Source organism: Microtus oregoni, unplaced genomic scaffold (genome assembly GCF_018167655.1).
Source record: "Microtus oregoni isolate MIOR12 unplaced genomic scaffold, Mior012 000003F_ref0000135, whole genome shotgun sequence".
NCBI lineage: Eukaryota > Metazoa > Chordata > Mammalia > Rodentia > Cricetidae > Microtus > Microtus oregoni.
Genome location: NW_024543062.1, coordinates 19,272,691 through 19,286,112, shown reverse-complemented (window position 1 = coordinate 19,286,112; position 13,422 = coordinate 19,272,691). Strand labels below are relative to the sequence as shown.

Here is a 13,422-nt window from a genome sequence, read left to right as displayed (position 1 = left end):
CTGACATTAATTAGGACAGTCACTGCACTGTGTACTGGTGTGCGATTGTTTTCTTGATAAAAACCCCTGTTTCCCATTTAATGGTCAGGGTTTGGCAAGGGCTCCATAGACATTCATCTTGCCTCCCAGGGCATCCCCTTCTAGAATGACTGTCTTTCTTGCATGCTCCTTTCTTCTGCCTGGGTGTCCTTGGCTTCCTTCCACATGGAGGTGCAGAGCCAGGGCCTCTCCAGGAGAATTGCTCTCACCTCCCAGCCCGCTGGTTTCAGGGTAGCAGAGTGGCCACACTCCTCCATCTTAATTTAGTTCTAGAGGACAAATAAATGACTAATAGTTGTTCTTGGAAAAGCACACTACCCTAGTGTGTGTGTGTGTCTCTATGTCTCTGTGTGTGTGTCTGTGTGTGTCTCTGTGTGTATCTCTGTGTGTGTCTGTGTGTCTGTGTCTGTGTGTCTGTGTCTGTGCCTGTGTGTGTTTCTATGTGTGTGTGTGTGTGTGTGTGTGTGTGCCTGTGTGCGTGTATATATACTCCATGTATAGACAGTGAGTCCTCATCTACCAATTTAACTAACATCAGATAGAGAATATATTTGGGGAAAAACACCAGAGCTGTTTTGCCATTATCCCCTAAATTATCCAGTGTGGCAATCCAGAGGCTTTCTCCCTTGTTTCAGGCATTCACCAAGTCATCTAGGTAGTGTATCAGTGAAGCCAGGCGTGGTGATGCTCCTGTCTTCCTCAGGGTTTCTAGTGCTGTGAAGAGACACCACAACCACAGAGATTCTTATAAAAGAAAACCATTTAATTGGCTTGGCTCACAGTTTCAGAGGTTTAGTCTGTTATCTTCATGGCAGGAAGCATGACAGTGTGCAGGCAGACATGGTGCTGGAGAAGGAGCTGAGAGTTCTATGTCTTGATCGGCAGGCAACAGGAAGTGAACTGTGTGCCACACTGGACATAGCTTGAGCATAAGAGACCGCAAAACTCACTCCCACAGTGGCACGCTTCCTCTAATAAGGCTACACCTTCCGACAGTGCCCCTCCCTGTGGGGAACATTTTCTTCCAAACCACCATACCACTCCTATCCTCCCAGCACTCAGGAGGCTGAGACAGAAGAATCCAGACTGTCAGGCCAACCTGTGCTACATAGTGAGATCCTGTCTCAAATAAACAAATAAACAAGCAAACAAAAACTCTACAGGACCAGATATGGTGGTGTACACATGGAATCCTAGTGCTCGGAAAATGGGAGAGAGAGGGTCAGGAGTTGAAGGTTGTCCGATGTTACGTAGTAATTTTGAGGCTAGCCTGGACACCCTGTTTAAGAAGTCCAGAGAGAGAGAGAGAGAGAGAGAGAGAGAGAGAGAGAGAGAAAGAGAAGAGGAGAGGGAGGCTAAGCCCCTCTTCTGTCCCCGGTCTGACTTTTGTAGAACATCACACATGGTTCCAACTTCCACGTGGTCCTGGACACCATCCCATCCATGATGAGCGCCCTCCGCATGGTGTGGATCATCTCGAGACACTACAACAAGGACGAGAGGATGATCCCGCTCATGGAGCGCATCGCCTGGGAGATCGCTGAGCGCGTGTGCAGAGTCATCAACCTGCGCACCCTGTTCAAGTGAGAAGCCACAGGGCCAAATGGGGCTCCCTCTGAAGTCCGGGATATGTGCAGTTCAGGGCTGGGGGCCTCAGCCATAGAGCAGGTGCCTAGTGCACGGAGGCCTGGGTTTCATCCCCCGCACTGCAAAACCATATCAGAGATTCAAATGCTCTCGGTGTTCCAGCCATCACGTCAGTTGACTCAAGAGCCTTCTTTATAGGACTGGGAAGGTGGCTCAGTGATTAAGAGCATTTGCTGTTCTCCCAGAGAACTTGGGTCCAGTTTCCAGCACCCATAGGCAATTTACAGCCTCCTGCCTGGAATTAGAGCTCCAGGGGATCTGATGCCCCCTCCTGGCCTTCTTGGGTACTGCAATACACACACACACACACACACACACAAATTTTAGAACATATATTTAAAAGGACATCCTCTTCATCTTCTAAAGAAGCCTGGCACCTTTTAGTAAGTCACTTCAAACCTCCTCCCTCCCCAAGTTCCAAGGCCTGGAGATCATGCAACAGCAAGTCTTTCTGGGTGGTGTTTTGTTCGTCATGACATCGCCAAGGTTTTTATCCATGATCTATATGCATCACCTAGACTTCATTCCTCTTTATGACCACATAGCATTTCATTGTTAAAATATAACATGTATTTTATTTACACACTGTCATACACAATTCCACGTACAATTATACTGTGTAACACACAATGATGTATGTGTTTGAGACTGGGTCTTATTACGTATCTCTGGCTGGCCTGGAACTCCATATAGAGATCTATCTGCCACTGCCTCCCAAGTGCTGGCCTTAAAGATGTGTGTCACTATGCATGACCTACTTTATTTTACTTATGTGTATGGGTGTGTGTCTGTGTGAAGGTATGCACACGTGTGTGCAGGGCCTGCAGCCGAGGCCAGAAGCAGGCATCAGATACCCTGGAACTCTAGTTACACGCACTGTGTGCTGACCAGAGTGCATGATGGAATCTGAACTCTGGCCACACGCTCTTAAAGGCTGAGTGGCGTCTCCAGCGTGTGATTTTACATTCGGAGAAACTGAGGTAAGTGGCCAGGGAATGCTCAGTCATAGGCCTGGGCCCCCAGGAGGAGCAGCCTGTCAGGTGATGATTTTTAGCCATTTTGTGTGTTGGTGATGTGGGGATCGAACCCAGCGTCTCACAAAGCTAAACACACACACTACCGCCACGCTGCACCCAGACATTTCTCACTCCCCACACGGTCCGCGTGGGTGAGATCAGCTCCACACGGGATCTGAGCTCCAAGGTCGAGGCTGCCACAGTGACCAGGAGGACAGGCACCAAGGTCACCCCCCCGACCCCCGCCCATGTAGCCTGCTTTCCTGCGGAGGTATAGCCTGGACCCAGCTTGGGGGCTTTTTTGCACCCTTGCAAATCATAGTGGCCCAAGAAGAAACATTCCCTGAGGAGGACTTGGCGCCAGGGAGGTCCTGGAGGAGAATCCTCTCAGATACCAATGCCCTGGGGAGAGTGTGGCTCAGATGTGGGCGGCCGCATCTTTGCTCGAAGCCTGGCATCTCTGCCTAACAGAGAAAACAGAGCGAACGCCCAGCACAAAACCCTGGATGCCAGAAATACTCTCAAGCTGTGGAAGAAATCCTACTTCGACACCCGGGCCAAGATCGAGGCTTCTGGTCGGGAGGCACGATGGGAGTTTGACCGCAAGCGGCTGTTTGAGAGAACAGATTACATGGCCGGCATCTGCCAGGACCTTGCAGATGTCCTGCAGGTAGGAACCACGCCTTCTGTGTTGTCTATGGATTTGCCTGGTGGAAGGAAACATTCTGGCCTTTGAATGGGGGGATGCCACCGTGCTGGGTAGGTTCTGAAGACCTGAAAGGGCCCATTAGAAACTTTCAAAAGAAGAACATATAGAATATTCTAGAATGGACCAGAATGTCCTGCTGTACCCCAGGTCTTTTGTGGCTCTGTGTGTGTATCTCAGCTGGCCAGCCAGTGAACCTCAGGAACACGTCTGTCTCCACCTCCCCAGTACTGGGATTACAAACATGGGCCACCACGCCTGGCCATCCATTGTGGGTCCTCATGCTTTTTACTAACCGAATCATTTTCCCAGCAAGCTCCGTGGTTTTTCTTTGTGCCCTGCCTCCCTCTGCTAGCAGACCACCTCCTGAGCTCTCCTTATACTGGGTACTTGCCTGTCCACCACCCACCAGCTCGGCACTGACCTGACCCCACGCTACTTTTGGGCAGAGGGGCGCATGTTTAGTGTCTGGGTGGCTAGCACAGACCTTGTCTGGAGGTGATCTGTCTAATAAAAACCCAGAGACAGTCTGGGCGGTGGTGGCGCACGCCTTTAATCTCAGCACTCTGGAGGCAGAGGCAGGCGGATCTCTGGGAGTTCGAGGCCAGCCTGGTCTAAAAGAGCTAGTTCCGGGACGGGCACCAAAGCTACAGAGAAACCCTGTCTTGAAAAACCAAACCACCCCCCCCCCCCCAGGGCTGGAGAGATGGCTCAGAGGTTAAGAGCATTGCCTGCTCTTCCAAAGGTCCTGAGTTCAATTCCCAGCAACCACATGGTGGCTCACAACCATCTGTAATGGGGTCTGGTGCCCTCTTCTGGCCTGCAGGCATATACACAGACAGAATATTGTATACATAATAAATAAATAAATATAAAAAAAAGAACTTCAATACATTCAAAAAAAAAAACCCCAAAACAAAAAAAAAACCCAGAGACAGATATTGGGGTTCAATTTGAAGGTCAGAAAAGAAAAACAGCTAATCACTGGCTCTTACCTCTACCTCAGTCCAAAATGGCGATCCTTCCTCCTCCTGAATCCTCAGAATGAGACTGTGTGTGATAGCTGTCTCCACCCACTTTATATTCCTATCTAGGGCTGGGATTAAAGGTGTGTACCACTACTGCCAGGTTTCTGTGGCAAACTAGTGTGGCTGCTGGGATTAAAGGTGTGTGCCACCACTGCCTGGTCTGTAAGGCAGACAAGTGGGGTTGTTTTACTCTCTGATCTTCAGGCAAGCTTTATTTATTAAAATACAAATGAAATATCACTACAGTGATCCATCTTCTCATTCACTTTGCACACTCACGGTGAGCCCACGGTGTGCCTGAACTCACACTCATTGCTGGGGAAAAAAAATTAACAGAACAAAACCAGGGCTGGCCACATCTCCACAGTCTGGGGAGGCAGCTCAGTGAGCAAAGCACGGGTTGAGCAAGCATGAGGATCTGAGTTCAGATCTCCAGCCCCCGCATCAGGGCCTAAGCTGAGCCTGCGGTAACTCTAGTGCTGGGGAGGTGGGTCCCTGGGGTTCGCTGGCCACCAGGCTTGCTGAATCCTAGAGTCCCAGGTTCACTGAGAGACTCAAAGAAAAGAGAGGTGGGTGAGGAAGACACTCGATATCCACCTCTGGTTATGAACACACACGCGTGTGCACATACACACATACATGCATCTAGTTGTACATGCACACACACGGGCATATACATGCCCACGCATGACAAAATGGGACATTGCAGGAAAGACAATGGAAACAGGACACCATCTCTTCCCACATCCTTCTTCACCTTGTCATAACAGCAGCATGGACAAGAAAGTGCAGGACTTGCGACTTTAAAGTTCTTTCTGAACATTTTATTGTTCTCCTTCAATCCTTATTATTATGTTTTAGACAGGGTCTCATGTAGCCCAGGATAGCCTCAAACTCTCTTTGTCGTTGAAGACCTTGAATTTCTGACCCTCCTGCCTCCACCTTCCAAGTGTTGGAATTACATTTATACCCGTATACCCTACTTGTTTATGTGGTGGGAGGGATGGAACCCAGAATTGATGAGGGTGGTGGTGCTCGCCTTTCAGCCTTGCACAGGAAGAGCAGAGGCAGGTGGATCTCTGTGAGCCTGAGGCCAGCCTGGTCTACCTGGAGAGTTCCAGGCCAGCCAGAGTTACATAATGAGACTGTGTCTCAAAATAAATAGATAAATCCCTTTATTCTAATATGGAGTCACTAGAATGATACATAAGCTTTTTTGTTGATGTTGTTTTTCAAGACAGGGTTTTCTGGCTGTCCTTGAACTCGCTCTGTAGACCAGGCTGGCCTCGAACTCACAGAGATCCACCTGCCTCTGTCTTCCGAGTGCTGGGATTAAAGGTGTGCACCACCACCGTCCGGCAGGTGCATCCTCATTTCAACATTGTCAGAATAGCAGAGACTCGTGCGCCACGCTCAGCTGTTTTTACTTCGCATCTCACCAGCCCCTCTCCCCCTCAGCCTGCAGGAACTCTGGCTCCCCTTCTCTCTGTTACTCTTGTATGATGTCATGTTTAGTCAGAGTGGCCGGCTCACAGGGGAGCATCCAGAGTGAGAAAGATACAGAGGGGTGTGAGCTGCCATGTGGGTGCCTGGAATGGAACCCAGGTCCTCTGTAAGTGCGGCCAGTGCTCTTAACCACTGAGCCATCTCTCCAGGCCCCATGGCTTCTGAATCTTATTCTGCTGCAAGGATATAGCACCAAAGGTCTCAGATGAGGAGAAGTTTGCCTTCAGGCTAATCTCGAAATGCTATTTATGCTTAGAAAGGTCGGAGTAAACCAAAGGACGCTTAGCCCCCTTCCATTCTGTCCTACCCCCAGGTCATGGAGGAATTTTACAACATATTTGGTCCAGAGCTCAAGGCTGTGACGGGGGACCCCAAGCGGATCGACGATGTCCTTTGCAGGGTAGACAGTTTGGTCACCCCGATGGAAAGCTTGAACTTTGACCCCTTCAGCATCAAGTCCTCTCCATACTGGAAATACGTGATGGATGACTTCAAGCTTGAAGTTCTGGCAAGTGACAGCGCCATCGGTTGCACCACGGAAGCAGAGGCCAGGCCTCCCCTGTTTGCTCACGCTTACCGTCTCCTTTTAGGGATTTATTTATCTCTGTGCGCGTGCATGCACGTGTGTGTGTGTGTGTGTGTGTGTGTGTGTGTGTGTGTGTTGCATGTATCTGTGTATTCCTGCAGAGGCCAGAAGAGGCCAGGCATCTGTCCTGCTCTGCCATGCCCCACATATTCCTTTGAGGCAGGGTCTCTCTCTGTCTCTGCTCCCACCCTCAGAGATGGGGTAACGGGTGTGGCCACCCAGGTTTTTCATGTGGGTCTTGGAGTTCCAACTTAAGTCCTCATGTCTGCAAGGCAAACACTTTCCCAACTGAGCCATCCCCCAGTCCAGGCAAGTTCCTCTGACCCGATGGCAACTCTCATTGAGAAAGGACAGAGGCTTGTTCCAAGCTGCTGAATCCTCCACCCTGGTTTCTTGAAAGACCACAATAGCAGCTGCTTTTTTTTTTCAGCCTTCCCTCCCCTCCTTTCTCTCCCTCCCTCCCTCCCTCTTTGCCTCCCTGCCTCCCTCCTTCCTTCCTTCTTTTTCTTATTTTTTTTTCTTCTGACAGGTTATTGAGAAAGAAGCAAAAAATTTTATTGACGAATCTTTCAAAACGCTCCGGTCGGCTGAAGCGGCCTTTGACATGCTGTTTAAGTTTAAGCATATCCGCTCCCGGGAGGCCATCAACCGGCAGATGATGATGAAGTTTAATGACATTCTGGCCCAGTACTGCAAGGAGGTAACCGGGAAACCCACGGCTGCCTGGGCTGTGGACACAAGGCCACAGCCCAGCTTAGAGACGTTCCTTTCAAAGGAACATCGGCCAGGGGTCACCTCTAGAAGAGGTTTATGGATTTCAAATAATTCAATCAAATCAGTATATGTGGGGTGTGTGGTTTGCTATTTTAATGCACACAACTTGGGACGCTTAGAGGGAAAGAGATTGAGAGCACAAGAAAGAAAAAAGTAGTAAATATTGTACCGTATCTTTCTTATTTATTTATTATTCATTTTTTATTGTCTTGTTGTCCCCAGAGTCTCAGCCCTTATTTGCGTTCCTTGCAAAATTCCCTCCTCCACCTAAGTCTTGCCTGTCTGGCACGGCCCACGGGAGGCTGACCAGAGCGCCCACTCACTTTTCAGATCGACATCGTTAATAAGATCTTTGTGCAGAACCTGGACAACCCTCCGCTGTACAAGAATCACCCTCCGGTGGCAGGCGCCATCTGCTGGGAGCGCTCCCTCTTCTACAGGATCAAGCATACCATCCTCAGGTTCCAGGAGGTCGAGGAACTCCTGGACAGTGAACGCGGCCAAGAGGTGTGTCACCGCCTCCAGAGGCCGTGCTGTGCTCCTCTAGCTGGGTGGCTGCCACCTCGGCTGGCCAGTATCTAAGGCTTCCTTCTTGTTTCCTTCTTCCTTCTCTTCCAGTCTCTGTCCCCATGATGCCTGACTGCTTCTCCTTAGATTTGACTTTGCTTTGAAGGATGACTATTGTCATTCATTTATGTATATCTCTCTATCTATCTATCTATCTATCTATCTATCTATCTATCTATCATCTATCCGTCCATCCTCTTTTAGATTTATTTTTGAGGCAGGGTCCTACATAGCTGTCTGACCTCGAACTCACTGTGTAGCTGAGAGGACTTTGAACTCCTGATTCTCCTGCTTCCATCTCCCAGGTTCTGGGATCAGAGATGAGCGCCACCACATCTGGCTTGTGTGGTGCTGGGGGTGGAGCCCTGAGGTTATGTTAAGCAAACGCTCTTCCAGCTGAGCCACATGCTCATGACCACTGTCTTTTTGACACTGACCATCTCTTACCCCAAAGCCTTTTGTATGTGGTTAAGCGGAGGCTGACAGATGTTTTCGTTAAAGAACTATAGAGTTCGGGGCTGGAGAGAGAGCTCAGTGGTTAAGAGCGAGTACTGCTTTCTCAGGAGACTTGTAGTTCTCATGTTGTGTGGCTCACAACCAATGGTACCTCTCTAGCTCCAGGGGATCCGATACCTCTGGCCTTCGTGGGCACTCACACTTATGTGCATATGCACACTCATACACACATAATTCAAAACAAAATAAATCTTTTTTTAAAAATATTTATTTATTTATTATGTATACAATATTCTGTCTGCAGGCCAGAAGAGGGCACCAGACCTCATTACAGATGGTTGTGAGCCACCATGTGGTTGCTGGGATTTGAACTCAGGACCTTTGGAAGAACAGGCAATGCTCTTAACCACTGAGCCATCTCTCCAGCCCCAACAAAATAAATCCTTAAAAAATCCCTATAGTTTATGTGGGGGGCAGTAGAGCGAGGAGAAGGTGATGGTTGTTCCACTTCCCGGCAGGTAAAGCAAAGGTACCTGGAGGTGGGCAGGACCATGAAGGACTACGAAGACCGCAAGTACGAGCAGTGGAAAGAGAGCACGGAGCTGAACCTCCCACACCTCATGAAGAAGAGCCTTCTCACCAAGGTGGGCCCTTCCATCCACCCCGCCACAGAGGGGGCAGGGAGGGGAACAGAGGTGCCATGGACGGCAGCAGCTACAACGCACCCCTTGGGTGGCTCGGTATTCTCCTTCAGAAAACAAGTCGAGGGGCTGGGGAGTCGGCTCAGCCAGAAGCAGGCACACCTTGGGTGTTTCCAGCCAGTGAGAGACCCTGCCTCAAAAGAAAAAGTGCGGCTGGCTCAGGGGTTAAGGGTGTATGCTGCTCTTGTAGAGAGAGGACCCAGGCTTGATTCCTCATGTCCACATGGGGAGGGGGAGGGGACTGATGTTCTCTTCTGGACCCTAATTACCTGCATTCATGTGTATATACCCATTCCCATTATATATAATGGGATATTATATATATATGTATATATATATATACATATATATATATATATAATGGAATGGGATATATATATCTTAAAAAAAAGGCAGAAGGCAGAGAAGAAATGATGCCCGAGGTTGCTGTCTGTCCTTCACATCCATGTACAGACATGTATATATGTATGCACACCCTCCATATACCTGCATACATGATATGAATTAAAATAATTGAGTGTACAGAATGACAGAGACCTGTGCTGTCCTGACTCTTCATGAGCCACAGGCGATGGGTTTTACATGACTCATTAGCATGTGGATGTGTGTGTGCCTCTGTGTGCGTGTGGACATCAGAGGACAGCTTGCAGGTCCAGTTTTCCTCCTCCATGTGGGCTCCAGGGACTGAATGCAGGTTGGTGGCAAGCGCCTTTTCTCACCAAGTCACCTCGAAGGCCCCTAGGTGACTGGTTTTGAACTTTGGCTTTGGGCCTGGCATGGGGCCACCACTCAGGAGGTTGGTGTCTGTTGACCTGGTGGTTTGTGTCTGCTGTCCCTGAAACTCTTTCTAGTGGGCAGCTTCTTTGCCATGAGGGCAGAGCGTCATAAACTTGGGGGAGCTGGGGTGTTCAGAGCCTGGCCCCCAAGGGAGTCAGCTACCCAATTCTAGCCTATCCCTGCCAACATGATTTGGTTTCCCTGCTTTCCAAGTAAAGTCCCCGTTTTTCTAGCACTTCACCTAGTATTCTAATATTGGCAACTAAATAGAATTCTTTCTTCCCCACTCCCCAGGGCTGGTGTTTGAAGTAGGAGCCTTGTACACGCTAAGAAAGTACTTAGCCACACCCCAATCCCTCCCTGGGGTATTCTACTGCTGAGAAATAGTTCTGTCTGTCTTCCTTTTTTATTTTGGGGCAGGGTCTTACTCAGTTGCCTAGGCTGGTTTTGATCTCACTCTGTAGTCCAGTTGTGTGTGTGTAGTGTTTGCACGTATGTTCACATATGCAGAGACCAGAGGTTGACATCATGTATCTTCCTCAATTACCCCCAACAACATTTTTTGAGACAGGGTCTCTCACTGAACAAAGAACTCATGTATTTGGCTAGATTGGCTGGTCTTACAACCCCAAGAATCCTTCTTTCTGTTCTCTCTCTCTCTGATATTATTTGTGGTACGCACATGTGCACATATGCCTGAAATTCTACACAGCATTGAGCATCCAAACTTAGGTCTTCCTGCTTCCAGAGCAAGCATTTTACACAATGAGCACCAGCCCAAAACTAGATTATTGAACAACTCTGCAAAACAGACTGTGTGGCACACTAGTCCGGTCTGCGTCCATCTGCTGGGGAAAGGGACCCCATTGGTCTGTGTAAATCATGTCTAGTGAACTTTACAAGCAGCGGCAGATACTTCCAGGCTGTGTGTTGTCTCTTCCACAGACCACCAATGTGGCTGAGGATGCGCCCCCTGTGGAAAAGGGAGCCGTGTTTGTCATCAACTTCTCTCCGGTTCTCAGAGAGATTATTAATGAAACCAAGTACTTAGAGCAGCTGGGATTCACTGTCCCTGAACTGGCCAGGAATGTGGCCCTCCAAGAAGACAAATTTCTCAGGTGAGAAGACCCTTCTTCAGTCAGAGGGGACACTTTGGTCTCAGGGCCTCTTGACACTCTTTACTGTTGTTTTAAAGTGTGTATGTATGTGTGTGCATGCGTATGTGCGCGCGCGTGCACACATACATGTGCCTTTGTCTGTGCCTCTGTGTGTATATGTGTGTGCATGTGCATGCATACATATGTGTGTGCCAGGTGTATGAGCACGTAGGCCCAGGTCAAAGTTGGGTATTGTCCGTAGACACCGTCCATGCACCTTAATTTTGAGGCAGGCTCTCTCCCTGGTCTGCGGCTCCCTGGTCTGGCTACGCTGACCGCTGGTGAGTCATAGGGAGCTGTTTTCGCCTGCCTAGTGCTTGGACTGTAGGAGTTTCCCACCATGCTGCTTTATACATGGGAGCGGGAGGTCGAGCTCAGGTCCTCATATTTGCAAGGCAAGCACTTCATCAACTGGTTTGTCCCTTCAACACCACTATCTGACACTCCAAAAGGTGGTGGTGGAGCCCTCCCCTCAAAGCTTTTGTTTCCTTTATTCATTTTTAATTTAATTTTATTCTTATTTAAAAATTAATTTTGCTGGGCGGTGGTAGCGCACGCCTTTAATCCCAGCACTCGGGAGGCAGAGGCAGGCAGCTCTCTGTGAGTGACAGTTGCCCCTGGAACTGTTCTGAGGATAGACAGGGCCTAGCACTCGCAACTGCTCTGGCCCTGAGCCTCATCCCAGCTCTCTGCAGATGTCCTGACGGAAGTCACGAAGGCGGGGTAAGTCAGCCCTCCGGGGGCCACGCTACTGTGGTTCTCACATCCTGCCTTGCATCTCTCACCGCTCCCTCTGCTGGGCACACAGGTACACGGAGGGCATCCAACGCATGCTGGACCATTACCACCTGCTCATCAACACGCTGAACGAGGCAGAGACGGCCCTCCTGGATGACCATTCCCAGGAGCTGCTCAGGGTGTTCCGCTCTGGGTACAAGAGGCTGAACTGGAACTCACTAGGTAACTCCGCAGCTCCTGGTCACCTTACAGTTTGTTTTGCATGTGTGTGTGTGTGGTGTGTGCTGTGTGCATGCAGAGGCCAGAGGCCGGTGTCAAGGCAGAGTCTCTAACTTCTCAGGAGGCTCGCCAGCGAGCTCAGGTCCTGCCTGTCTCTGCCCACAATGCTGGGGTTCTAGGTATGCACGGGCTTGCCCAACTATGTACATACATGCCAGAGATTCAAACTCAGGTCTTCATGTTTACAGAACAAGTACTCTTACCCACGGAGTCACCTGCCCAGAACCTAGAGGGACCTTAAGTAATGATCTCGTAAAACCAAAATGTCATAATATCTGAATATAAACTACACAAATTTATTAAGTGCACACACAAACCACACGCATATACACATGCATACGCATACAACATATATGCACACACTTATGCATGTATGTGTACATTCACATATGCACACACATGTACACACATATATGCACACACATATGTACACATACAAATATGAACACAAATGTATCTGTGAATGCAATGAAGCCCTCTGCTAAGCCTGGTAGATTTCTACCCTACAGACATCTTGGTCCCAAGCCTTCAGGGGATGAGTGGTTCTTAGCAATGGCTCAGTCCACACAGGTGCAGGGACAGGGTCTGTGAGCTAAGTGGCATCACCATGGGTCTCACGAGTGCTGGTGGGAGGGCCAGGGACAGCAGGGATGGAACCAAGTTGCTTCCTCTTCCCCCAAGGAATCGCTGACTACATCAATCGCTGCAAACAGGCCATCGGCAAGTTTGAGTCTCTCGTCCACCAGATTCACAAGAATGCGGAGGATATCACCTCCAGGCTTACGCTAATCGAGTCTGTCAACCTCTTTAGGTACCCAGTCTCCAAAACCGAGGAGGGGCTCCCAGGTAGGCCTGGCTTCTAGCTCATCTGTCGTAGGATGAAAGAGAGGCCCCGTGGTCACCATCTCTATGCTCCAGGCATTCAGTGACGGGAATAACCCAGTCTAACCACCCCAGCCCTTTACTGGGAAGTATTATGGCTGTGTCCCGTGTCCCACCCTCTGCCATGTTCTGTGTTACTCAGTAGTTTCACAGCTTGTGACCATTGGTGGCTCCAGTCCTAAGCTAGAACCAGGGCCTCTCATGTGGCCAGTGAAGGGCTCTACCACCAGGACAGCACCAGCCCTCCAGATTCTTTATTTTGAGAAAGACAATGTCTCACTATGTAGATCAGGCTGGCCTTGAACTCACAGAGATCTGCCTGTCTCTGCCTCCTGAGTGCTGGGATTAAAGTTGTGTGCCATCATCACCCAGCTGACTTACCTGTTCTTGACATGGGTTCTCACTTTGTTGCCCAAGCTAGCCTTGAACTTGCCATCCTCTGCCTCAGCGCTGGGATTGCAGGTGCATGCCACCACACCAAGCTGTGTAACTTTGTTAACAGTCACATAACTATATTGTATGAGCTTATTTTTACCTTTCATTACACTGGAAGTATTTTAAAT

General features: G+C 49.4%; 1 protein-coding gene across 1 annotated transcript in view; it reads left to right on the top strand.

Moving 5' to 3' along the window:
• The window catches only part of Dnah10 (dynein axonemal heavy chain 10), a 118,966-nt gene that overhangs the window by 17,977 nt on the left and 87,567 nt on the right, over nucleotides 1-13,422 (top strand). The window contains exons 9-17 of the mRNA XM_041648016.1: nucleotides 1,432-1,622; nucleotides 3,174-3,372; nucleotides 6,256-6,450; nucleotides 7,058-7,228; nucleotides 7,633-7,809; nucleotides 8,844-8,969; nucleotides 10,749-10,921; nucleotides 11,769-11,920; nucleotides 12,659-12,823. Coding sequence (XP_041503950.1) covers nucleotides 1,432-1,622; nucleotides 3,174-3,372; nucleotides 6,256-6,450; nucleotides 7,058-7,228; nucleotides 7,633-7,809; nucleotides 8,844-8,969; nucleotides 10,749-10,921; nucleotides 11,769-11,920; nucleotides 12,659-12,823 — 1,549 coding nt within the window. The remainder of the gene's footprint in view (nucleotides 1-1,431; nucleotides 1,623-3,173; nucleotides 3,373-6,255; nucleotides 6,451-7,057; nucleotides 7,229-7,632; nucleotides 7,810-8,843; nucleotides 8,970-10,748; nucleotides 10,922-11,768; nucleotides 11,921-12,658; nucleotides 12,824-13,422) is intronic.